Below are 24,595 nucleotides of genomic sequence, written 5' to 3'. Positions count from 1 at the left end.
CAAGTTTTATTAAGTACAGATTTATGCTGTGACGTCAGCTGTGTTTATGTCGGAGAACTCTGGCAGAAAGAATCTTGCCCGAAGTTCCGACTGGGAATTCCGACTCGAACGACCGTTCTGTTGCACTTCTCCGTGTTGGAAGTTGTTTTTCTCCGAGTTCCGAGTACAATGGAATGCACCAAGAGAGTCTGGTGGTGCTCTAGTCAAGGGCTTGTTCTAGCTCGGAGAAACAATCGAGCCAATCAACGCCTTTGCAGGTGGGACGAAGTTTGAACCGTCCGTGCAACGTTTTTTCATCGGCTTTTTGGCAAAATATTTGTTGACATCACCCCTTCAGCCAACATATTGTCTTTGCAAATCTGATATTTTTTTCAGAAACCCTAACCATTCTTGGTGAAGTTAATAAATAAGCCCAGCATTAGTGTCACTGAAAAGAGCGGCCGGATACTTTTTTCAGTCTTTCCCTTGAGACAGGGATTCATTGACTTGCTAAAGGTTCTATATGCTAATCCTAGAGCAATGGTGATGATGGGTAGCATCTGTCTCTCATGTTGCCCTATCACATGGGACCCACCAAGGCTGCCCCCTATCCAGCCTGCTCTTTATTTTGAATCCCTGGCCCAACCGGTACGCCAATCGCATGAAATCCAGCCAATTTGCATAGGTAATACACCACATTTAATTTCTTCATACACAGATGATGTTCTGCTATTTGAATAATATATCTATATCCCTTCCATATGTTCTTTCCATTTTGGACAGTTCAGTAGGCTAATTTCTCTGGATATAAGATAAATTGGCAAAAGTCGGCATTGCTGCCTCTTGACAATTCTATCACTTTTATCAATTCTATTCTATAATTCTATCTATTTCTGGTGTTTCATGTGTTGACAATTTCAAGACTTCATTCACTCTTTTCCTTCACTTTTGATTGGTTAAGGGGAAATCAACCCCCTCCTCTCAACGGCTCTACTAAACTGACAGAAGCTCCGCCCACTTGGCTCACCTGTTGGAAATAATTAAGCGCATCCTGAGACAGATGGAAACACCTCTTGAACTCCCCCACAATCAGATCGACATTGGTGCGTCCCAAACTGTTAAAAGTCCTCTGAACCAAAGCGCTGGGCGGGCGGCAGTACTGGGCATGGCAGGAACGGGAACGGGACCGGGAGCAGGTGCAGGAGCAGGGCAGAGCGGCTGGGAGGACGAGCTGCAGAAACTCTCCCTGATGTCGACCTCCAACCACGGCACAGAGGAGAGGCAGCTGTGGGATGCAGGAGAAGGTCTGGACACCGGGATCCTGGACCTCAGCGATGAACTCCTCGTTCTCATTTTACGTAGACTGGATCCGACGTCGCTGCTGAGAGTCGGGTCCACCTGCCGCACCTTGTTCCGGGTCTGCTCCTGCAACTCCCTGTGGTCCAGACACTTCCAGGTGGGTCACTTCTGGATGGCTAGAGACGCGTGTGTGGACGATGCGTTTGATTTAGTTGGAAAACAGCCATCAAACTGCTTTTAATTTAATGTTATTTTGAGGCAGACGTGTGCAAACGTTAAACTGTCTAGCAGATAGCTAGATAACTGAATTTCATAGTAATCAAAGTAACTCTACAAAAGATATTTGAAATATTTTTTTCGTTATGGAGCTACTTTGATACCATGATAACTGAATTTCCCGTCATAGTGATCGATAAAGGAAGTCTGCAAGCAAAATGTTTTTTGTTTTGTTTTTTTCTGTGGGAAGGTGAGTAGCCTAATTGGCTTTAGGGGTAGAAAAATGATGATGGAAAAATTTACGGGTCTGATGAATGCCTAAATGCCTATAGGTCAGGTCAGACACCTACATTTTTTCACACACAGCCTAGTACAGTGATTCTCAACCTTTTTCATTCAAGGACCCCTAATTTAGTCCACATTAGGGCCACAGATCCCCATTTGATGAGAGATTTTCTCTTGGACCCAAATCTGAGAATGTTTTTATTGTTACTCATGGAATTCTGAACAAAATCATATGTATCTGTATTTCCTGTATATTGTAGGTAGAGAGATAACAGAGAAACTATGATCAAAATAGTCATTCCTCTACATTCTCTATTTGTGTTAAGCTCTTGTAAATGAAACAATGGTGAATTTAATAATTCATCAATTTGCTGGGGACCCCCTGGAACCCCCTCAAGGACCTCTGGTGGTCCCCGGGCCCCACTTTGAGAATCACTGGCCTAGTATATGGTCTTATACACAGTAAAACTGCCAGTGTTAATTTACCTCTGAAAGTATTAATATCAGCCCTACCAGTGTTTATATGAGTCCAATCAACATTTATTAGCCAACTGTGTAGAAAATATAAAAATCTTAAATGGCGGCACAGTTAATTCCGTGAAAATCACATTGATTGCATCAAACTTAATTTTTCAGATGCCTTATGCTAAAGTGCTAGAGGTCAAAAAACAATCCAAGTGTCTTTATTGAACCAAGCAATACACACAATGAACTGGGCAAGGATATACAAGAGTCCCAGCAGTGTAATCAGTAGTATGCAGAACACCTGTGCTGCACCATTCTTGTGGCACCCAACATGCCACAGAGGGAAGTGTAGTTCTTTGTTTTCAATTTGTAGTCCTTTTTAGATATCCATCCTATAGTGCACATACAGATTAAAAAACTCAGATGCACAGTAGCAGGATAAGATGCATATAATTCTACAGTATAAGGAGGGTGTCGGGCTATATCAAAGAGCACAGCGTGAAAACAAATATAATAGTAAGCAATCAGGTAATAATAAAAATATGTAAGAAACTGTACGAACATCAAGAATGGCTTGACCTCAAGAATACTCCCATTACCATGTATGGTTTGTTACCCAGGGCCACTACAGAAATGTTTTTATGTATGGGTGAAATGACGATTAAAAATGCAACACAACAACCCATTTAAATATCAAAGGTGAGTGTGCAGTAGGGCTGAACGATTTTGAAAAAATATCTAATTGCGATTATTTTGACTGATATTGCGATATAATTTGCGATATTGGAGGCAATGATAATTTTTACATTATTCTCATTTTCATTGAAAAAAGTATTAAAATGATTATGGTGTGATTTTTTTTTTTTTTTTTTCTTTTTTTGCGAGGATCTGTACCAAACAAAAATCTTTCCTTACGTCTGTAGAATATGATGTGTAGGCCAGGACATCTCTGCAGCACGACAATATTTAATTTAAAATGGTATTTTGACACATTTCGCCTTTAACAAATATTGCGCCTCCTGTGATTTGAAAATTGCAGTAGGCCATATTGCGATTTCGATAAAATTTAGATTAATTGTTCAGCCCTAGTGTGCAGGGTGTTCTGTTTTCCACAAAGCAATTCGAAATTAATGCAATAAAGCCCTCCCCCACAGTGAAAACATCCCAAACCTAACCATGTTTAGTGCTATTCCAAATTGAGATTTTTTAAATTTTTTATTTATTAGCTTATTAAATAGTGAAAACAATTTTCTTGACACGCTTTGGGGATGCATCCATCCTGCAATTTGACCAAACTGGTCCACCACAACTGACCCACAGATCCATCCACTGGCCTGCTTCTCACAACATGGACAAATGTTGAACAAAGTATAGATATTGTGGGGGTTTTTTTTAGAATTTTTAATTCAAAACATAAGAAAAACATCACTTTGACCATCAATTGTTTACAAGGTTTCCATTCACTCTGTGAAACAGCATATCTCAGCAACTTGGGGATCACAGAAAATCCCAACTCTCCCTGTAATATTTACCCTCCTGCACGATCAACACGTAATTCTGATATTTCCTACAGCAATGGTTCTCAGCATGGGGTCCGGGGACCACCAGGGGTCCTTAAAGGGGTTCCAGGGGGTCCCCAGCAAATTGATGAATTTTTAAACTTCACCGTTATTTCATTTAGAAGAAGTTAACACAATTAGAGAATGTAGAAGAATGACAGATACAGATAGTCATGGAATTCTGGACAAAATCATATCTAACAATAAAAATATTCTAAAATTTGGGTCCGAGACAAAATCTTATCAAATGGGGGTCCGTGGTTCTAATGTGGACTAAATTAGGGTCCTTGATGTGAAAAAAGTTGAGAATCACTGTCCTACAGGCACCTGAAGGCAGCATAATCATTTTCTTAGGTCAATTTGGTCACAAATTTATGTACATTCATTGTCAGCTCAGCATATGAAAGATGGAATGTACCAATTCCAATTTAAACATGTAAAGTTGGCAGGGGGAGAAAGATGGACTCATGGCAATCACCGCAGAAAGCTTACCTGTGCAAAGTTTTAAGATGTAGCCTAATTCTACTTTGACTGTTCTTGGAACAGCCACAAATGCAATGGAACATAAGGAAGAACAGCAGCGCCCTTATTGATGCCCTGTTTGCTGTTAGTAGATCAGAAAATAAATGTTTTGTGTCCGCCATTTGATTTGTGCAAACATTTAGTTGATCCAAGCTAGGGATGTTAATGATTATTCGATGAGCGATTAAATGCACAGTCTAGTAGCATTGTACTCTATCTCCTGTTCTGAAAAAAAATGCAATTTTCTTTGCTTGTGTTAGTAACGGTATTTGTAAAAAGTAACTTGATACTTTTTTTTTTTTTTTTTTTTTAAGAATAGTTTTTATTGGTGAAAAGCATAAGCAAACAGTAGACACAATGCCAGGTTTACAGGTCACCACTCCACCCAACCCCTGCACAACAACACACATTACAAAGAATAATACAAAAAAATTTGAAAGGGAAGACAGCGATAACAGATGAAAACCAATACGATAATGCTAACAATGGAGTGAATGCGTAGATTGCCAAGAAAAAAGTGGAGGATGAAAAATAAATAAATAAATAAAAACAAAACAAAAAAACACTTTCAACTTGTTTATATTCGGCCATGGAGGTAAGGAGTACATAACTTGATACTTTTTAATCGGAGAATTCTAATACTGCTCAACACTCAGAAAGTTGAGTGCAGTGCAGAGACTTAATTGCATATTCCCTCTGATCACCAGTTGGGTTGCATTGGACACAATGTAAAGACAAGGAATTACCCCTAAACAAAGTAGGAATTTTCAACCTGTGGGAAACCTGTGGGGTCTGTTGTCAGGAGTCAGGATTTATTCAAGGTACTGTAGGCCTCAGCTGTTAGACAGCTGGCAATAGAAAAATGTATGTTTATTCTGCATGTTTGGCCTCATGTTTAAAGGAATAGTTCACCCCAAAATGAAAATTCTGTCATCTACTCACCCTCATGCCAAATGAAATACAGGTGAAATTTGCCAGCACAACTTGGTAGCAGCCTTCTCCAAAACAACTGAAGTCAATGGGGACCTGTTCTTTAGAGTTCCAAAACAAAAACAGCCAAACAATCACACTGTGAATAGAAAGACCTATACACCATTATTTGTTGCAAATCAATCAGCTGTAGTTAAGATTTGCACTAAATGATGGTGTAAATATACTGTAGGTCTTTTTGGAACTCTGAAGAACTGGTCCCCACTGACTTCAGTTGTTTTGGAGAAGGCTGCTATGGAGTTGTGCTGGCAACCTCCCTGTGTTATACGGACAAACTTCACCTGTGTTTCAACTGGCATGAGGGTGAGTAGATGATGACAGAATTTTCATTTGTGGGTGAACTATTCCTTTAATGTTTACGTCCTCTAATTAAGCCTATAGGTTCTGCAGAATTATTAATTTTGGATCTTGCTTTGTTGATTAACTTGAGTAGGCTTAAAGACGGGTGGAAAAACGCACATTTTTTATTTTCTGTTTAAAAGCTGTTTTTTTATTTATTTATTTTACATAAAAGCCCATAGTCTGTCTGCCCATGATGCCCGCAGCCTTTCATACTCAGTGTTGCCCCCTACAGGCATCGTTTGGGGTTCCCTTCGCCTCCGCCACCTGCTTGATCCAGGCCAAGGATTCCTTTCGCCTGGTGTTCATGTGGAAGACGCTGTTTACAAACCTGCACTGTAACCAGCTGCTCCAGGAGAAACTGTTCGCCCAGGTTTCGCTTCCACCACAGCGGTACTGGATCCAGTGGCTTGTCCTGGAGGAGACCGTCCCGCTGCCAGCCGCCAAGCTGCCCGCCGCCGACATCAAGACACTCTGGGGTTTAGAGATGGAGGTACTAGAGGCAAAAGTTCAAGGTACGGTCCGACCGATGGGTTATGTTAGATTGAGATCGTAGTTGTAAGAGAACCTGCTGTCCAAACACACTGTGACGCACATCCTTTCATTTAGGTGTATTGTATGGAAGCCCTGTAAGATCGGCGGCGGCATGGTCCGGGGGAGAAACACTATAGGCAGCAGTTATTTAAAGGAATAGTTCACCCAAAAATGAAAATTCTGTCATCATCTACTCACCTTCATGCCAGTTGAAACACAGGTGAAGTTTGTCTAGGGCTGGGCAATATATCAATATTATATCGATATCGTGACATGAGACTAGATATCGTCTTAGATTTTGGATATCGTAATATGGCATAAGTGTTGTCTTTTCCTGGTTTTAAAGGCTGCGTTACAGTAAAGTGATGTAATTTTCTGAACCTCCCTGTGTATTATATGGACTAATAAATTTCACCTGTGTTTCATTTGGCATGAAGGTGAGTAGATGACAGAATTTTCAATTGCGATTTTGGAATCGCAATTGTTGCGATTCCAAAATAATTTACCAGTGATCCCATTTTATTTTTCCACCAAACCCAAAATTAAAAATGGCCTATTCTCTAAATGACTTGCATGTGTTAAGTAGTCCAATCTCACTAACAAAAGACAAAACGGCAGCAAATTGGCATGATCAATGAGTTTCAGATGATGACGGAGGTGTCAGTGTGATAGAAAAATGTAACCAAATGCCAGTTTGTGAAGAACTTTGTTTGGAGAAGGCGGCCCTGAGGCTACAGTAAATGGATTGTGTAGCACATTCCGCACACAACAAACTTGTTGTTGTTGTTATTATTATTATTATTATTATCTTAACTTTTAATGTTGCTAAGCATATCACCACACATGCATACCTTGCAGAACATCACATAAGACATTTACTGAATAGTGAGGGTTGACTTGTCAATTCAGCGTGCATACGATCTGTAACATATCAGTTCAATAAATGTCAACTTTTATAGAACTAGTTCTCTTGTTACTGTTATCTGTACAGTCTGAAATTAACCCAATGCCCTTGCTTTAAAAAGTATAATCGGCTAATTGGTGATTTCATGGCTATTATTATGAATGTATAGCAGCTGCTGCTCTGTTTGACAGATGGAAAGGAGGGGAGTGATGTTCTGAAGTTTGAATGGAAGGAGCTGTATGCTCTAGCTGTGGAACAACATGGAAGTGTTGGGAAGATCTTTCAGTATGTCCTCAACCAGCAAGAGAGCAGTGGTAAGTCATTGGCATACATCGACACTGAGATACCCAAAGACAGAGATACAAAATAGAATGTTTTTAGTTCCACCTTGACCCAAGAATCACATGTTCCTCAGTGCTGAAGAGACTGACACCCTGTGAGAACAGCTAACTGCATATTTGCTCTAACAGCTCAGATTTCTGTTTTCCGCCGGAATGGTCGGATCAGACACACAGCCATTTACGTACAGCCTGCTCCACTGGCTGCATACGCAGCAGATCTGAAACAACTGGATCAGATCCGCAACTTTGGAGATGTGCATGGCTTCTATTTTTGTAGGGTCTACGCAGCAGTCTGTTTATCTGAGGCATAGAAATGTGTATAAATGCCAAGAATTTGCTTAGCATAGTCATTCGACACCATGTCGTACCCTACTCATACCCTATATGGTACGAGTTGTTTATGGAACAATAAGTAAAAGTAGATAATTGTGTTTACTTGCCTGTAGGACAGACAGATTTCGGTCTCGGTCTGGTCGTGTTGGTTTGTGCTGTCTTGAGAAAGCATCCAAGGGTTATCTTTGCTTTCTTTGCATCAGTTTTGATTTGTGCCTGCAACAGTCCAGGAAGGTGATTCTTTATCATTTTACAGGAAAATTACAAAATATAATGTTGTATTATACAAAATATCATATTGGTAAACAATATAAAATGTTGCATTGTCTGAGAAACCGCAGTGGGGCATTACTTTTTCACCGTGGTTTGAAAATCTCAATACCGTCACAGCCCTAATACCAACTACTGAGCTGCTATGTTGCTTAGTTCCCATTGCTATGAGTTAGTATCTGTCATGGTTCTTTTGACATATTTTTGGTCACGTCTGCCACTTCCACCCGTTCCTCTTCTTCTATAAATGTGCCATATGGCGGTTTCTTCAATGCTGACTCAAACGCATCGCCAGCTATGTGTGCATGAAGCCAGTGTAGTGCTCCACAGCAAGTGCTATACATGACTAAGCTTTGCTATTTTTGCATCTATTTTTGCATCTTTCTTACAGCTCTGGAAAAAATTAAGAGACCACTACAAAATTATCAGTTTCTCTGGTTTTACTATTTATTGGTATGCGTTTGAGTAAAATGAACATTTTTGTTTTATTCTATAAACTACTGACAACATTTCTCCCAAATTCCAAATTAAAATATTGTCATTTAGAGCAGAAAATGACAACTGGTCAAAATAACAAAAGATGCAGTGTTTTTAGACCTCGAATAATGCAAAGAAAACAAGTTCATCTTCATTTTTAAACAACACAATACTAATGTTTTAACTTGGGAAGAGTTCAGAAATCAATATTTGGTGGAATAACCCTGATTTTCAATCACGGCTTTCATGCATCTTGGCATGACAATATTTTTATTTGGAATTTGGGAGAGATGTTGTCAGTAGTTTATAGAATAAAACAAAAATGTTCATCTTACTCAAACACATATCTATAAATGGTAGAAACAGAGATAATTAAAAAAAAAGAGATCATTTTGCAGTGGTCTCTTAATTTTTTTTTCTAGAGCTGTATTTCCAAAAATTTGGGAACTCTTTTGTGTCCCACCTCTTTTTGTACCTTTTTGATCTAGTTCCAAAGAATCTAGCGTAACATAACTAACATGAGTCAATGAAGACAACTTTTTGTTCAATATCCTAATCTGATGAAATTACTCAAAAGACCCTCAGGTACGGAACTGTTTAACAGTTTGCACAATGTGTTAGATATGCAGTCAGCAGATCTCGGGTCTGTGAGAGCCTCGCATAACTGACTAGTGTTTTCCACTCGTATATTAACCAGGAAATGTACATTTGCCAGATTTAGAGTGTCATAGCTTTGATGTGGTGATGGCAGTTTGGACAGAGCAGGGATGAGTGTGCGTATGCAGTGCAAAAGCACTTATTATCAGTTTGAGGAATCTTGTTGCTATACCTGTTTCTCTTTCCCTCCTAGACCATACAGAGCTGGAGGCTATGTTCTGCCAGTACACCCAGTGCCGTTTCCAGTGGATTTTTTCTTACTGGCTCTTCAAACAGCCAGCCCCCTTCAATCGCCAACTGCGTACCCTCTTCCTACAGTGGCGTAAACACAGCAAGCGGAGGGTGGCCAACTGGGGCGGGACCCTGTGTGACGTCAGGTACCTGGCTCTGCTCCACCCAATCACAGCAGACTATTGGAGAGGAAAGTTGGCCGGTGGAGATGAGACTGTGGGTGAGTCGGTAAATTTTTACGTTTAGTCTTGTCTGCGGAAATGCGGTGCATAGGAGACAGAAGTGACACAGTTTATGTTTAAATCAGACCTCTGGGCTTTGGTCCCTTGGAGTGTTCAAAACGCACTCTGGCCAGGATGAGGTGCAGCAGAGCATTCAGAATGGTTACAGCGGTACTGAATGCAGGGTTTCCCACACATAGGTTTATTTGTGGTTTATTTGATAGGGACAGATACAATATACATAGACAAACTAACAACAAAGGTAAACTGAGTACAACTAGATACCATAAAACACACATTTAGTAGTAACATAACTACAGAAAACTAGACATGAGTACAAGTTTGTTGCTGAATGAACAAGGATTTGGTAACTTTGGTAAAAGTGGTGAAGTTTGCAGCAGATTTCAAGTGATCAGGTAGCGAGTTCCAGCACTTTGCTCCTTTCACAGAAAAAGCTGTGCAAAATATGTTTTGCAGAATGAAACTTTACAGTTGCCACTTGAAGCTGCTCTGGTGGATCTGCTACAGCTCTGTAGTCTCTTGATGTATTTACAGAAAGGCTGAGGAGCAAGTCCATTTAAACACAAGCTTTACATAATGAAAATCAATAAAGTTTGCAAAACTTAAAATCTTGTATTTACTTAAAATGCGGCAATGATTGTACCTTATTTGCTTTTTGTCTAAGATTTTCAAGGCCCGATTGTACAGACACACTATGGGTTTAATTACTGACTGGTTGGCCTGGGACCAGGTAGTTAAACCATAGGACAGACATGAATATATCATCATCCTCACAGTACAACTGGAGTTGTTAATGGAACAAAATACAAAACTAGCTAACTGTGTTCATTTACCCATATGTAAAATGTAGATGGGCTCACCACACAACGGCCAGACTGCAGATGGAACAAGAATGGACGACCTAACTATGATAGGCCATTGCGGTTGCAAAGAAGTAAAAATGTTACTGTTCCAGTTTTCACAAAAAAAAGCTCACATGGTCCTTTTTTATAAGCTTAGTACATTTTGTTACCCCTGGACATGATCGGTGAACACAGAACAGAAGAACTCGGAGCTGCTTCTTCTTTCGTTACCTATTCTCGCTCTCTCTCGCTCTCTCTCAGGCATTCAGGTGGTGGAGAGCTATTTTTCTATGTGCAAGTCTCTGGTGGCCTGGATCCTGGGGCGTGACTGGGGCAAGCTGAAACGCAGGAAGGTAACACACACCATCTCTTACCTTGTCCATATGGTCTGTTATATATTTCTTAATACTACTACTTATACTTTAGTAGGAATCATACTTATACAGTTGTATTTGGCAGAAAGGCTCTGCTCCTGAGGATGCTCCCTAATGAATCCAAGCAGCATGCATGAGATTCTGTAGGGAGCAGAATTAACCCCCAAGGCATAGTAGACATACTGTACATCATTTAATATATGAAAGCCATAACATACAACCAGACATTATTCAGAGATAGCTTGCACAACATCCTATGTACAATAGCAGGAGGAGGTGGGAGAAGTGGAGGGAGTTTTGCCGCCAAATCTGGGGCCGGATTCACCAATGTGTTAAGATAGTTCTTAAGAAATGACATAAGAGGAAATTTTAGGAAGTTCTTAAGAAGGCTCTTAAGTGCAATTCCTCAATATTTGCTTAGTAACAGTCTCATTTCTTACAAATTTCTTTAATTTTCCAACTTGAGAACTTCTCAAAATAGGGCCTGAATTAATTCTGGTTAATAAACTTTAGGCTTACTGCCATTGAGGCTAGGAGACAAGGCTAGGAGGCAACCCAAAGTGCTTCCATGTACAAAACAATTGGGTAAAACCTATTTAGGGCAACTAGAGCAAAGATTTAAACAGTGGTTGCTGTTGGTAACTGTAAAATTTGCTAGCTTATTTTCAACAGACATGAGACAGAGGCCTACCTGGCCCTACACCAAATAAAGCTTTACAATAAATGTTTATCTTAATGTTAGGTGTAGGGGAATCTATGAAGACTTTTAAGTATAACCTACTTGTCTAAAATGTGTTTAAATATATGATATTAGATGCTTACCTTTTCACTGTAGGGATTTTAAGACAGGTGAAGGGCTGTCTTAAAGTTAAGAAAAAAATCAAGAACCAATTTGAGAACTTTCATTTCAAGAATACCATTTATTCATAAGGAAGAAACATAAGAAGAAAGTTAAGAAAATATAAGAACTGTTTTTGAGAATAGCATTTTAGAGCTTAAGTTAAATTATTTTCTTAAGGTTTTGTGAATCCGGCCCCTGGTCCATAGCAGCAGTGGCATAAATATAATCTGACAGCTCACACTTTCAATCTAGACCGCCTCACTAACTTGTTTGAATGTGACTGGTAATTGACAGTCAGCTGATACTGATCAGCTGGAGTGTAATTTTAGTGATGGCCACTATATTACACAACAGCGAACCCTGGGAGTCTCCGAGATTAGTCTTGTGCCTGGGCCAAATAACTTGCTTCCTAACACAAGTTTATTTCAGTTCCGTTATTACCATTATTCAGTTTGCGTTATGACAAGTTCACATCATAATACAATGCATTATGCAAATCTGTACACATTATTTGTCTTCTCTCTGCTGTCCGAAGGGCGGGGTGTCGTCTTTGCGATAGCTGATGTAAAATACTACCACTAAGGCAGTGGTTCTCAACGTGGGGTCCGGGGACCACCAGGCGTCCTTGAGGGCATTCCAGGGGGTCCCCAGCAAATTGATGAATTGTTAATCTTCATTAGTTTGTCATTTTAGAATGACTATTTTGATCATAGTTTCACTGTTATCTCTCTACCTACAGTACAGATAGTTATGGAATTCTGGACAAAATCATATCTGACAATAAAAATATTCTCAGATTTGGGTCCGAGAGACAAAATCTTATCAAATGGGGGTCTGTGGCCCTAATGTGGACTAAATTAGGGGTCCTTGATATGAAAAAGGTTGAGAACCACTGCACTAAGGGACTCAAGGGGTCGCCAAAGTTTCATGTTTTTAAGCACTTTCAGCCAAGTGCTTTGTAATGTTATATAATCAAGTAGTGGCTACACCGTTATTTCCTTTGAGCATTAGGTTATTAGATGGCTGTAGATGCTGACATTAACTATAACTCTGTGCGGTCTATTGGTGTGTTTACTTGGCTGGTGGAGGGGATTGAAAAGTCTAGCCTTTCTAGTGGTTAATTGATTGAATAGCAGAAAGATGGCTGTACAGGACTATAAGCATCATGCACAACACACATGTTATTAGTGGTTTTACTAGGCAGAACGTGCAACAAACCAGAAGAGTGAGGCCAAAAATGGAATATATTTTACAGCGGCTGTCCATTGAATGCAAGTTTCCAGCACTTATTACACTTATGTTAATAAAACAGTCAGACACATGGCAAAGACTACACCAGGGGCCTCATGTATAAAAGTCTGCGTAGACTTCACACTGAAACACGGCGTACGCACAAAACTTGACAAGTACATATGCACAGAAATTTTCAGATGTAGAAAACCTTTCATACGTGGATCTCTAATACAGTCCCTGATGTGCGTTAACACCTACTTGAAGCGAGCCGGAGAGAGAGACACTCATTCACACATACAACGCAGCGGTATAGAGGGTTTTTATGCAAAGTGGAAAAAAAAGTGGCTGTATCTATTTCCTAAGTGGCTTTTTTAGAATTACAAAAACAGTTATTTATTTATCATATTCAGGAAAAGGTATGGAAGGAGGAAGAAAATTGCATTTTCAGTGTTGGAGAAACTTAAAATTGAACATAACGCCAGATGGGCTTTGGCCTTTCTAGTGTTAAACATTATAAATAACTATTAGGGTTATTATCAACGGAAATAATTCTGTTTTTTTCATGGACCACTCCATAGACGGAGCACAGTGAATTGTGAGAATGTGATTTTGAAACATTTGGAGAATTTCACTACTTTGCCAACTGACAAAACCAGAAACCTGTGCATGGTCTAAAGTTTGCGGGACGGCACACACAACTTTATTTTTATACATTGCGACGTGTGCGTAAAAACGGGGATACTCAACCTTTTTGTATGTACGCAACGTTTTATACACGAGGCCCCAGGTGATTTCACTGATTGGCACACCTTCAATCAGAGAGGGGGAACAAATCGGTGAAATCACCTGGTGTAGTCTTTGGTTGAAACGAAAACCTGCACAAGGTTAAAAAAGTAACAATACCACAGTGTAGAAATACTCTGTTACAAGTAAAAGTATTGCATTCAAATTTTTACTTAAGTAAAAGTACAAAAGTATTATCATCAAAATATACTTAAAGTACCAAAAGTAAAAGTACTCATTATGCAGAATGGCCCATTTCAGAATAATGTATATTATATTATTGGATTATAATTATTGATGCATTAATGTGTACATCACTTTAATGTTGCAGCTGGTAAAGGTGAAGCTGATTTTAATTAATTTATTTACTGCTGGGTAGTTTGTAAATTTCCCCCTGGGGATCAATAAAGTTTTATCTTAATCTGTAATAATACATCATAATTTATTTGTCGATTTTATATTTTGTATTATTAATCTGAATATTACGGAGCCCCTAAAGGGACATGGGCAAAAAAAAAAAGGCTTTAAATTTCTCGTGCGCACGGAAAACTATCTGGTGCGCACCAGAAACTATCCTGTGCGCACGCAATACTTTCTTGTGAACACGGTATACTTTCTTGTGCCCACGGGAAACTTTCTCGTGCCCATGGGATAGTTTCTGGTGCGCACCAGATAGTTTTCCGTGTGCACCAAAAACTTAAAGATTTTTTGCCCATGTACAAGTACAGTACTTGAGTAAATGTAATTGGTTACTTTCCACCACTGCTTCCATGGCACATTGAGACCCCTGTTACAGAGGGAGAACAGGGGTGAGGGGTGGATGAAAAGCACTAAGCTCTAGGGTTTGATCAAGAGAGATGTAAAAAAAAAGTTTTATGCCATTCAAATCCTGTGAAATACTGCTTTTGACTTTAGCTTCTGTGCAAATCAGATCTGTTAAGACAGTAATGGGCTATTGTTAGGATGCCTGAGTTGCAAGTGGGTCCATAGCCCACCTCAGCACCCTCTAGACCCAGGCCAGATTGCACATTACACACTGTTCATCCACTAACATTTGTCTGTCCACAAAGACAATCTTTACAGCTATTCAAGATTGAGCAAAAACAGAATGCCCAGTGAAGTTCTGAAACAAAAGTAAGAATGATTATAAACTCCCCAAAGAATTCCAAAGCCAAAGATGTGTATGGGCTGGACACAATGTTCCTGAAAATGTTTAATGAGTGTTTGTCTGGTCCAATAACAAATGCTATCAATAGATCCATTAATGAAGGGGTCTTTCCAAAAGCATGGAAGACAGCTATAATAACACCGATTTACAAAACAGGTGGTCCCTCAGAGGTATGCAATTACAGGCCAACTAGCATAGTACTTATCATGTCAAAGGTAATTGAAAGATATGTAGCAGAACAACTTACTAGCCACCTTAACAATAGCCCTTTCAGACTGCATCCCATGCAGTTTGGTTTCAGATCTAACCATTCAACTGAAACTGCTAACTGCTTTCTCCTGGAGAATATGAAATCTAAACTAGATAAGGGGGGAGTTGTTGGGGCCATATTCTTAGATCTAAAGAAAGCCTTTGACACTGTGGATCATGGTGTTGCAAAGCTTTCAATGTTCAACTTCTCCCCTAATGCTATTAAATGGATGCAATCCTATCTGGAAGGCAGAGCACAGAGGGTCAGGATAAATGGTGAGCTGTCATCAGCCCTTAGTTGTGATATCGGTGTACTTCAGGGATCAATTCTGGGGCCCCTGTTGTTTAGCCTTTACATAAATGATCTTCCCAATGTATGCAATAAGTCTGAGATTCAAATGTATGCAGATGATACTGTCATTTATGTACATGCAACGACCAAACAGCAAGCTGCATGTAAGCTCACGGCAGTGATGGCCTATGTCACACAGTGGCTTAATAACTCCTGTCTTCACTTAAACATAAAGAAAACAGTTTGTATGTTCTTCACTAAGAGGTCAACAGATAATCTCACACCTAACGTTTATGTTGCAGGGGAAAAGCTGACAGTGGTATCTGATTTCAAATATCTTGGTGTAACAATTGATTCTAGTCTTACATTTAAAAAACAAATTAAGATGGTAACAAATGTAATAAGTTCAACTTGTCAAATTTCCGCCATATCAGAAATTGTTTAACTACTAAGGCAGCAACACTATATTTTAATGCCATGATCATGTCATATTTGTCATACTGTTTGACTAGCTGGGCACAAGCCTCCTGTACAACACTCAAACCTGTACAGTCAGTATACCACCAGGCTCTTAAGGTGCTTGACAGGAAGCCAAACACCCATCACCATTGTTACTGCCTAAGAAATCATAATTTACTGAACTGGGACAATCTTATCAAATTTACAGACGCTTGTCTTGTCTATAAGATTCTGCATGGCTTGGCTCCTCCCCCCTTAGTGCTTTTATAAAGCAGAAAACAACTGATGATATACAATCCCCTCTTGCCACAGACCTAGTATGTCTAATACCTATGAGGAGGTCTGCTTTCGGACAGTCAGCTTTTTCAGTGAGAGCAGCTCACACATGGAACAGTGACCATAGTGTGTGTGACCATACTTTGTAACTTATTTAAATAACCTGAAGCTTGCTTGCCTGGTTTGTGCTTTGTTTTATGTATTGTTGTCCTTGTTTTAAAGTATTTTATGTGTTCTTATGAAAGTGTGCTCTGTTGTATGTACAGTATTGCTGTTCCTGATTTAATGTATTTTATGTGTCTTTTGTAGCTGTCATTACACATGCCCAGGGACTGCAGCTGAAAATTAGCCAAGATGGCTAAACTGGCACATTTACAGAAATGTCTATTAATGTGCACTGTCCCTGTAACTTTAAAATGTATAAATAAATAAGTGAGAAAAGTATCCTAGTTATCATTCTCCTGAATTCTGCGTCCTATGAACCAATTCCCAGGTGTATGAGGACACACTAGACGGAGTGTACCTCCTGCTTCGCCAGGAGCTCCAGGAGGGCCTGGTGGACCACCACAGGCTGTGGCAAGTGGCCAAAGTTCAGATGGCCCGGGTCTGCACCCTGGAGGAAACCGCTGGCAACTATGTCAACTGGAAGATGATTGAGAACCTACCCTACTACAAGTAAGTCTTTCATATAAAAACCTCACTGTCTTATTTACTGTCTAAATGCAAGGGTGCATTCACAGCAAGCAAGCCTTAAAACACAATGACATTTGAACTCGGGTAGCACCAAATAACCACAATGAGATGACAAAAATGCAGAGGCACAAGTACACAAATTCCTTACTCATGTAAAAGTGCAAATACAAAAATATACTCCGGTAGAAGTTGAAGTACCGTTTCAAATCCTTTACTGAAGTCAAAGTATGAAAGTACATGGTCTTAAATTTACTTAAAGTATAAAAGTAAAAGTCGTTCTCTAAAGTCATTTATAATGTTCTAAACTGGTTTTCTGTTGAGCGTTCCTCTGAATCCCAGATGAGAGAGTCTGCAGCTCAAATCACTAACCCTAGCCCTTGCAGCTCAAATCACTAACCCTAACCCTAGCAGCTGAATTCACTAACGTTAATTCTCTCTTCTTCGTGTTGCTTCTCTCTGTCTCCCTTTCCTTCCTTTGTGGTGTCGTTTTGCTGATCAAGCAGCCAATCACATCTGGCTCTTGATCAGCTGCTTCCGGGATGGAAGCTGTCTGATGTGGAAAATAAAAAACAAAATTGTAGAAAATCAGTTGATTTGAACAAGTTTTGAAAATGTGAGTAGAAAGTACAGATTTTTCTTTTGAAATGTAGTGAGTAAAAGTAAAACGTCTTCAGTGAAAGAAAAACTTGAGTACTTGAAAATCCTACTTAAGTACAGTAATGAAATATTTTTACTTTGTTACATCCCACTTCTGCAAAAATGTGTGCTGTGCGACTTTGTTCGGCTTATGTTCTCACTCATAACAAACCACAGCTAACCCCAGTATGCAAGATTTTATGGATATAAGGTACGGTGGCCAAGAGAGCTCAACACGCTGCAAATTAAAGAATGTGTTGTGAATTGAGAAAACATGTATCAACCTGCCAACACATGCACTACATTTTACAAATGCGCTGCAAATTTCATAGACGTGATGCCAATTCAGAAAATGCATGCAAACACAGAAACGCTGCAAACAGAAGTGTTTTAAGGGACATGTTCCAAACAATAACAACATTAAGAAAACGGTAACGCTTTACAATAAGGGTACACTAAGTTAAGGGTTAGTTAATGCTTAATAAGGGTTAGTTAATGCTTAATAAACATTAACCCTTAATTAACAGTTAACTAATGTGTAATTTACTAATGGTGTTCATGTTAACTAAGGTATTAATTTATACATTTAATTTATAAAGATGCCTATTAAATAATGTCTAAATTAATACCTTAGTTAACACCATTAGTAAATGATTACCAGACACATTAGTTAACTGTTAATTAAGGGTTAGTTAATGCTTATTAAGCATTGACTAAGCCTTAATTAATGTACCCTTATTGTAAAATGTTATCAAAACAACTTTGCCTTTTGATTGTACATCTATAAGTTCTTCATTTTAACCAGTGAAAAACAATCGTTTACAATATAATAAATTAATTTTGGTGATCAGCAGACATTGATATTTAACTAACTGTTTAAAAAAGGTAGTTGGATAGAAAATTGAAGTCAGCTTGCAGATCACAAACTCTGACTTTTCCCTTCTATGGTTTCTGATTGCTTGCTAGTTTACAGGCAGAAAAATGTATGCATGTATGTTTCTTGTGTTGGTGTTTCAATGTGTCCGTTACCCCCTTTACACCTTGCATTAAAATGCGTTTTGGGTGATCGGATTGCAATCGGATAGTGCTTGACCACATGAAAGTACAGGTGTAAATGCACCCAAGACACATTGAGGACGGATTGTGATCCGATCGGCCAAACCACCTCCGGAGGTGGTCAGGGACGCATTGTGACCACATTGAACACAAGTGTAAATGCAATTGCGTTTTCAATCCACATACAACAACTACGTGGGCGGAGCAAGCATAAGTCCATACAATAGCGCGGCTTCACGGATGGGTATCATCTTTTTTTTTTTTGGACCCGCGCAGAGAGGGGGATGTGATGTTCGGTTGTTTGAGCTGTGGACACTGGAGACGCATATTAATACCAGGTGTAAATGTAATCAGGTTAAATCATATCTAGATATCTGGATACGAGACGCATTTTAATGCAAGGTGTAAAGGGGGCCTCTGTGTTTCATCTGTACTGGCTGTGGAAACAAATTTTGACTGGAATGAACCCAATCATGCCAATACAGCTTGTGAGGACAAATTTGGTACACACTCAATGTTTTTGTTTGTTGAAATCAACCAACTAAGTGCTTATGTACTAAGTACATAAGCACTTAGTTGCATTCAAACAAAGAGAAATACTTAAATATATCAGTGCTCTTTTCACTATTGTTTTTTCAATACTGTTAATTTATTGTTAATTTTTACTCGCTTAGCATTTAAATCTTGCTTATAATGATGATAATAATAATAAACTTTATTTATAGAGCACTTTTCATACAAACGATGCAGTTCAAAGTGCTTTACATAAAATAAATAAATAAATAAATGCTTGAAGAAATACAAATTGAAAACATACAAATTAAAACAAGGGCAAATGGAAAGGAGTAGCAATAAATAGATCAGTTATGGCTTATTTTACATTCTAATGATTTCATTTTAATTGTACAATGCTGTGTAGTAAGTTGGTTAATGCTGATAATTGTGTGTGTGCACTTCAGGCTCTACATGGTATCGGGGAACCCCATTTACCTCAGCCACCTTCAGAACTTTCTCCAGAGGAAGCGTCTGGTCCACAACTGGATCCATCTAGAAGACAACGGCTGGCTCCGAAATCTGCTGCCTGACGAGCTGTACACACTGCTGGAGTACCACAGCAAGATCAGCCAAGGTGTGTGTGTGTGTGTGTGTGTGTCTCGGACATATTTTTCAGTTGTCTCCTTGTACCCACCATAAGCCAGAACACTAAGTCTCAGCTGGACAATCCTCTTACAAAGTTGGCCATTAAATCTATGTAGATTGGTAAATCCTCAGTCCCTGATGGTTTTCCCATTGAGTTTTTTAAAACCTTCTCTAAACATGTCAACCATAGGTTTCACTAATATGTTAATGATGCTCTTGATAATGGTATATTGCTCCTATCCCTCTGCCAAGCCTCCATCACAAGGCCGGACACAGCCGGGGGGGTGCTGGGTCGATGCCCGTGCTGTGATCACAAGCGTCACCAACAGCTTCTGGGAGTGTTTTTTTTGACTAGCCCTGAATCTTTTGACAGAAGAAAGAGATTCTGGGTTATATCCAGGGGTGTCACTGACGTTACGGTTCTGGAAAATGAATACAGAGCAGTACCGGTGGTTGCACCTGTTTGGGATGCTTAAACAACTGGTTTGGTTCGGGTTTTAATACCAGTGTTTGCCGGCTGGGTGGTGTTTACACCTTCGGACCAATCGCAGTGCTTAAAAAAAGAAAACTCCACACAACCGGGAAGACGGGCCAGCTTAAACAAACTCCCAATCAAATGACAGGTACAGACTAATCTGAACCACGCACTAGTAGTAGTAGTAGTGAATGAAGAAACTAGACATTTTCTTCTTTTCAGCCCAATGTGAATGATAAAACAATGTGTTCAAATGAATTTAACTTGTAAACAGACATGTCATTTTCTACTACAATGCCACTACAATGAAAGTGAAACTTAAAATTCCTCTCCAAACTCACATGTGTTAATGGCATTTGTAAATTTAAAACACTTTTTAATCAGCGATTTATAACACTGCACTCACAGTTAATGTGAGTGCAATGCAGATTCTGGCATATTGCCCTTATTTAGGCTCCCATTGGATTGTCCTGGACACATTACTGTCACTAGGTAAGGACAAATAATTCATCCTATTCATCCTAATCTGTCATATTAGTGATCATATTAATGATCAGTATGTTGTGTCCATTTATCATTTAGTAGCTTAAGTTGAACATGGAAGCTCTGTATATGTGCTTTTATTTTACAAAATACAAAATAACGGTATTCCCGGTGTGGGGCTAATAACACCGATGTGGACGCCATATGCCAAGACCGTATGCCACCGGTAACACCGCGACAACCCTAGCCCCTATGTGTTTTATTTCAAGGATTGAAAAGTGGGCTTGAATTGGTCCAGTTGTGGTTTCTTGTGCCGTTTTTCAGAGAGAGTTCTGGCTGGCTATGAAAAACTACAGTGTGTCTGATAGCTCCACAGTAGTTTGAATTTCACATTATTTCGATTGCAAAAGTCTTACTACATTCTAAATGACGTGTCTGTGTGTCTGTCTGTTTGCTATTGTCGTCCTCAGACAGCCTTCATGGTGATGGTGTATTGGCCCAGCTGAGCAGGCTGATCTGGCTCTATCTAAACTCAGGACAACAGCTCTACCTGGAGGCCATTAAAGGTTTGGTGCTGCAGTTTGTCCAGGCTAGCCTGCTCTGCTGGGGAGGACCGGGAGGACCACTAGCCCCACTGCCCGGACAAGCTCAGCCTACGTAGCTCACCAGCCTGCTGCACAGGATTACTGGCAGAACAAGCAGTTCTGGGTCAGCAGCCTCTTCCCATCAGGGTCTGGTCAACAATTCACAACCTGACCTGCATAATATTTCAGAAAATGGCTTGCCGTGGACTTAAGACTGAGGTTAAATATGTTTTTGAAGTTGGTCAGTGTGCCCAGGACCCTTTTAAGGCAGGTTGCTATTTGTACCACTTGTACCTGCTGCCTTCTTAAATCCAATTTTTAATCCAAGTAGTCTTGCAGGACTACAGTTTTCACCATAATGCTTTTAGGAAACAGCTATTCAATGTATTTTTATACAGACATTTTTACTATATTTTTGCATTATTGAACCATGCAGTTGTGCAATGCACTGCCATGTACTTATTTAAGTATGGGTTTTTTTATGCTTTGGTATTTTATTGTAAATGTTATTTAATTATCTAGTTCTCTGGAGGTATCCAATTCTTTTGACTTCAGTACAAAAATATTTTTTAATCTTGCTCGTAGTTGCACACAAAGATTTTCTCCAGTGTTCATTTGAATAACTTTTCAGTGTGCTTGAACTTGCTCAGTGCAGATTAATCAGCATTGCCCATTGGATGTCGTATTGCAGTGAATCAATGTGAACCTTCACAAAGGTTCTTGGTTATCTAACATCCAAGTTCAGGAGCCTGCAATAGTGCTTTGCCTGTGACTATCCAATAAAGCACATTTCACTTACTGGAAACAGTTCTATGTGTTTTTTCCCCCCCTCTTAGTTGAGACCTGGGGCCAGTTGCATAAAGATAGACCTAGTCTTAGACTTAAATGTGACCTTAAGTCAAACTCGCTATAGACACTTATATTTACCTGTTCCTACAACTTCTTGATTGTTGTAGATCTGTGTTGTTTCTGTCTCGTTCTTCTTCAGGTCGTTCCAAAAAACTGAGACTTGCCATTTTTTATGAAACCGCTTCAGTATTTAAACGTCCCACTCTGACAGTTAGGCCAACTTGTTGCCATAACAACAAAGTTCTTAACTCAAGATTAGCCAGGGTGGCTATCTTTCTTACCTAAAAATAAGTCAGTCGTAATATTTAAGTAACAGACAGTCTTAATTAGCCTAGTCCAACCTGAGAATGTAAGACCAGTCTAAGGCTTAGACTAGTCTTAACTACTAGTATTTTGCCACCAATACCCAATAATACTCAAAAAAAAAAAATAGAAAAATAGTTTTTATTTGTCATTTGAAATAACAGATCAAAACCCTTTTTTTAAAATGGAAAAATACATGTTAATACTTTTTAGGAACATCATTGTATATAAATATACCTTTGGCATTCATAAACTCTAGCTGCAAAACTAAAAAGCTTGAAACATGATCAATACTATAAACCAAATAATTATTCCTTATACAGATTAAGAAGCCATCCAGTGGCTTGTTAAATCATCCACAGACTGACTGACAACACAGACAAAGAACCAGCCATGACAACCAAATACTTTCCCTTTTTATATTCTACAACACTTCTACCGTTAAATCCACTCAGCTGTTATCCACCGCATGAATCATGCAGACAAAGAAACTTGATGGATCAGGTCTGATGATGGAGGGTTAAAATCTGATTTCAGATCTGTTTCAGTTTGGTCGCTATGCACATTCACACTAGTTTTCTTTGTCTCCAAGATTCATTGGACTCTAGGCTGTCGCATCCCATAATTTACAGTGCATTTACAGTAAGTACATTCTTCAGGTTTCCATGGAGACCACTCCGTCCTGTGTAGTTACCTGAGTGTATGTGTATGCATTGTTTGTGCCTATGGCTTAGCATTTGCATCAGTCTCGCTCAATGTGCAGTTCATGTTTCACACTGGGCTTATACAACTGACTGACTAAATTAAGTATATGAAGTTATCAGATACAGTATGTTAAATATTCATATTCACAGTAATGTTAATGTTTTCCCACCACTGTTGTGATGAAAAGTCTACTGTACATCCTCAGTGTGTCTTGGACAACGTTAAAACTATATTACAACATTCCCACTGTTGAGACGTTCCATACAAGCTTCATTGTATGGAACTTCATTACAATTAACGAATAGTTAATGACTCAACTCTTAATTGAAAGACATGAGCTGTGTAGCCGACTGCATAGCTTATGAAAGGCACAGAAGAACAATACCTTACCATACTCTTACCATACTCTACCGGCCGATTAGTCAACATGAGCTGCTGGTATGTAAGATTGCATAGATAAAAGCACATTATATTTTTAACATTTCACATCCCTCTCAGCCCCTTTTTTTTGCTAGTCTTAAATAGTCCATCTTATACAGGTAACATTGGTAAGACAGTGCAGATACTGGGCAGGCTAATCATGCTATGCTAGAGTTTGTTCTAAGCACGACACCAAACCAAGTCTACAGTAGAACATATTAAGAAACATGCAAAATATACTTAAACCAGGATCAAAATATTCGTATTGCCAATTTAAACACAATACTGATATAAATGTAGCAAAGAACGTAGCACATTCACCATATCATAGCAAACAGACAAATATGTAATGTTATAGTTGTCATGACTGGCTCTTATTCAGTTCAGCTCAGTTCCCTCAGATGCTGAGCCTGTATCCATGACGTATTAGAGAACTACGGTGGCCCTGAGGGTGAAAACACGACAACGACATTTCAGATTCTGAAATGTGTTTTGTGAAATGTCGTCGTTTTGTGAAATGTCGTGTTTTGTGAAATGTAGTCGTGTTTTCAGAAATGTCCCTCAGGGCCACCGTAGCGAACACATGACCATAATAAATCAATTGTCGCTACTGTTCCTATTTAACTTTCTGTATATAGGAGGAGCAGTTTTCCTGTTGAGGTGAAACAAAACGCCCAAACACTTGAATAGAGGTGCATTGTGAGGCATCAGAAACACATTATCAGCATCTTGTCAGCATATATTGCAATAACTATTCTTACATTATAATCACCACAGAAATGTACATGCATTATAATACATTGACATGCATCATAATGCATTATGAATCTGGTCTGACTTGTAGGATTATTAGCTGCATACTCATACTGTATTCGAATTATGATGCTTTTAACTCATACTGTATTCGAATTATGATGCTTTTATTATGTGCTTTAAATGTACTTGTGATGCCGTATGAGAAACAATTTAAGTGGTAACACTTTACAATAAGGGTCACTAAGTTAAGGGTTAGTTAATGCTTAATAAGCATTAACTAACCCTTAATTAACTGTTAACTCATGTGTCTGGTAATCATTTACTAATGGTGTTCA

General features: G+C 39.1%; 1 protein-coding gene across 1 annotated transcript; it reads left to right on the top strand.

Annotated features, from left to right (window-relative positions):
- Positions 1–1,039: 1,039 nt before the first annotated feature.
- Positions 1,040–21,304, top strand: LOC139640414 (uncharacterized). The gene is made up of 8 exons (XM_071514610.1): positions 1,040–1,435; positions 5,890–6,169; positions 7,284–7,406; positions 9,364–9,621; positions 10,747–10,838; positions 16,654–16,835; positions 19,505–19,674; positions 21,114–21,304. Exons 1-8 carry the CDS (start codon positions 1,040–1,042, stop codon positions 21,302–21,304), a joined length of 1,692 nt encoding a protein of 563 aa, XP_071370711.1.
- The last annotated feature ends 3,291 nt before the right edge of the window (positions 21,305–24,595 follow it).

The sequence above is a fragment of the Centroberyx affinis genome, unplaced genomic scaffold (assembly GCF_046629955.1).
Source record: "Centroberyx affinis isolate AG114_WGS23_722 - 3 ecotype Tasmania unplaced genomic scaffold, CSIRO-AGI_Caff_v1 ptg009398l_1, whole genome shotgun sequence".
Lineage (NCBI taxonomy): Eukaryota > Metazoa > Chordata > Actinopteri > Beryciformes > Berycidae > Centroberyx > Centroberyx affinis.
The sequence above is the reverse complement of the archived record's forward strand: the minus strand, read 5'-3'. Positions and strand labels throughout refer to the sequence as shown.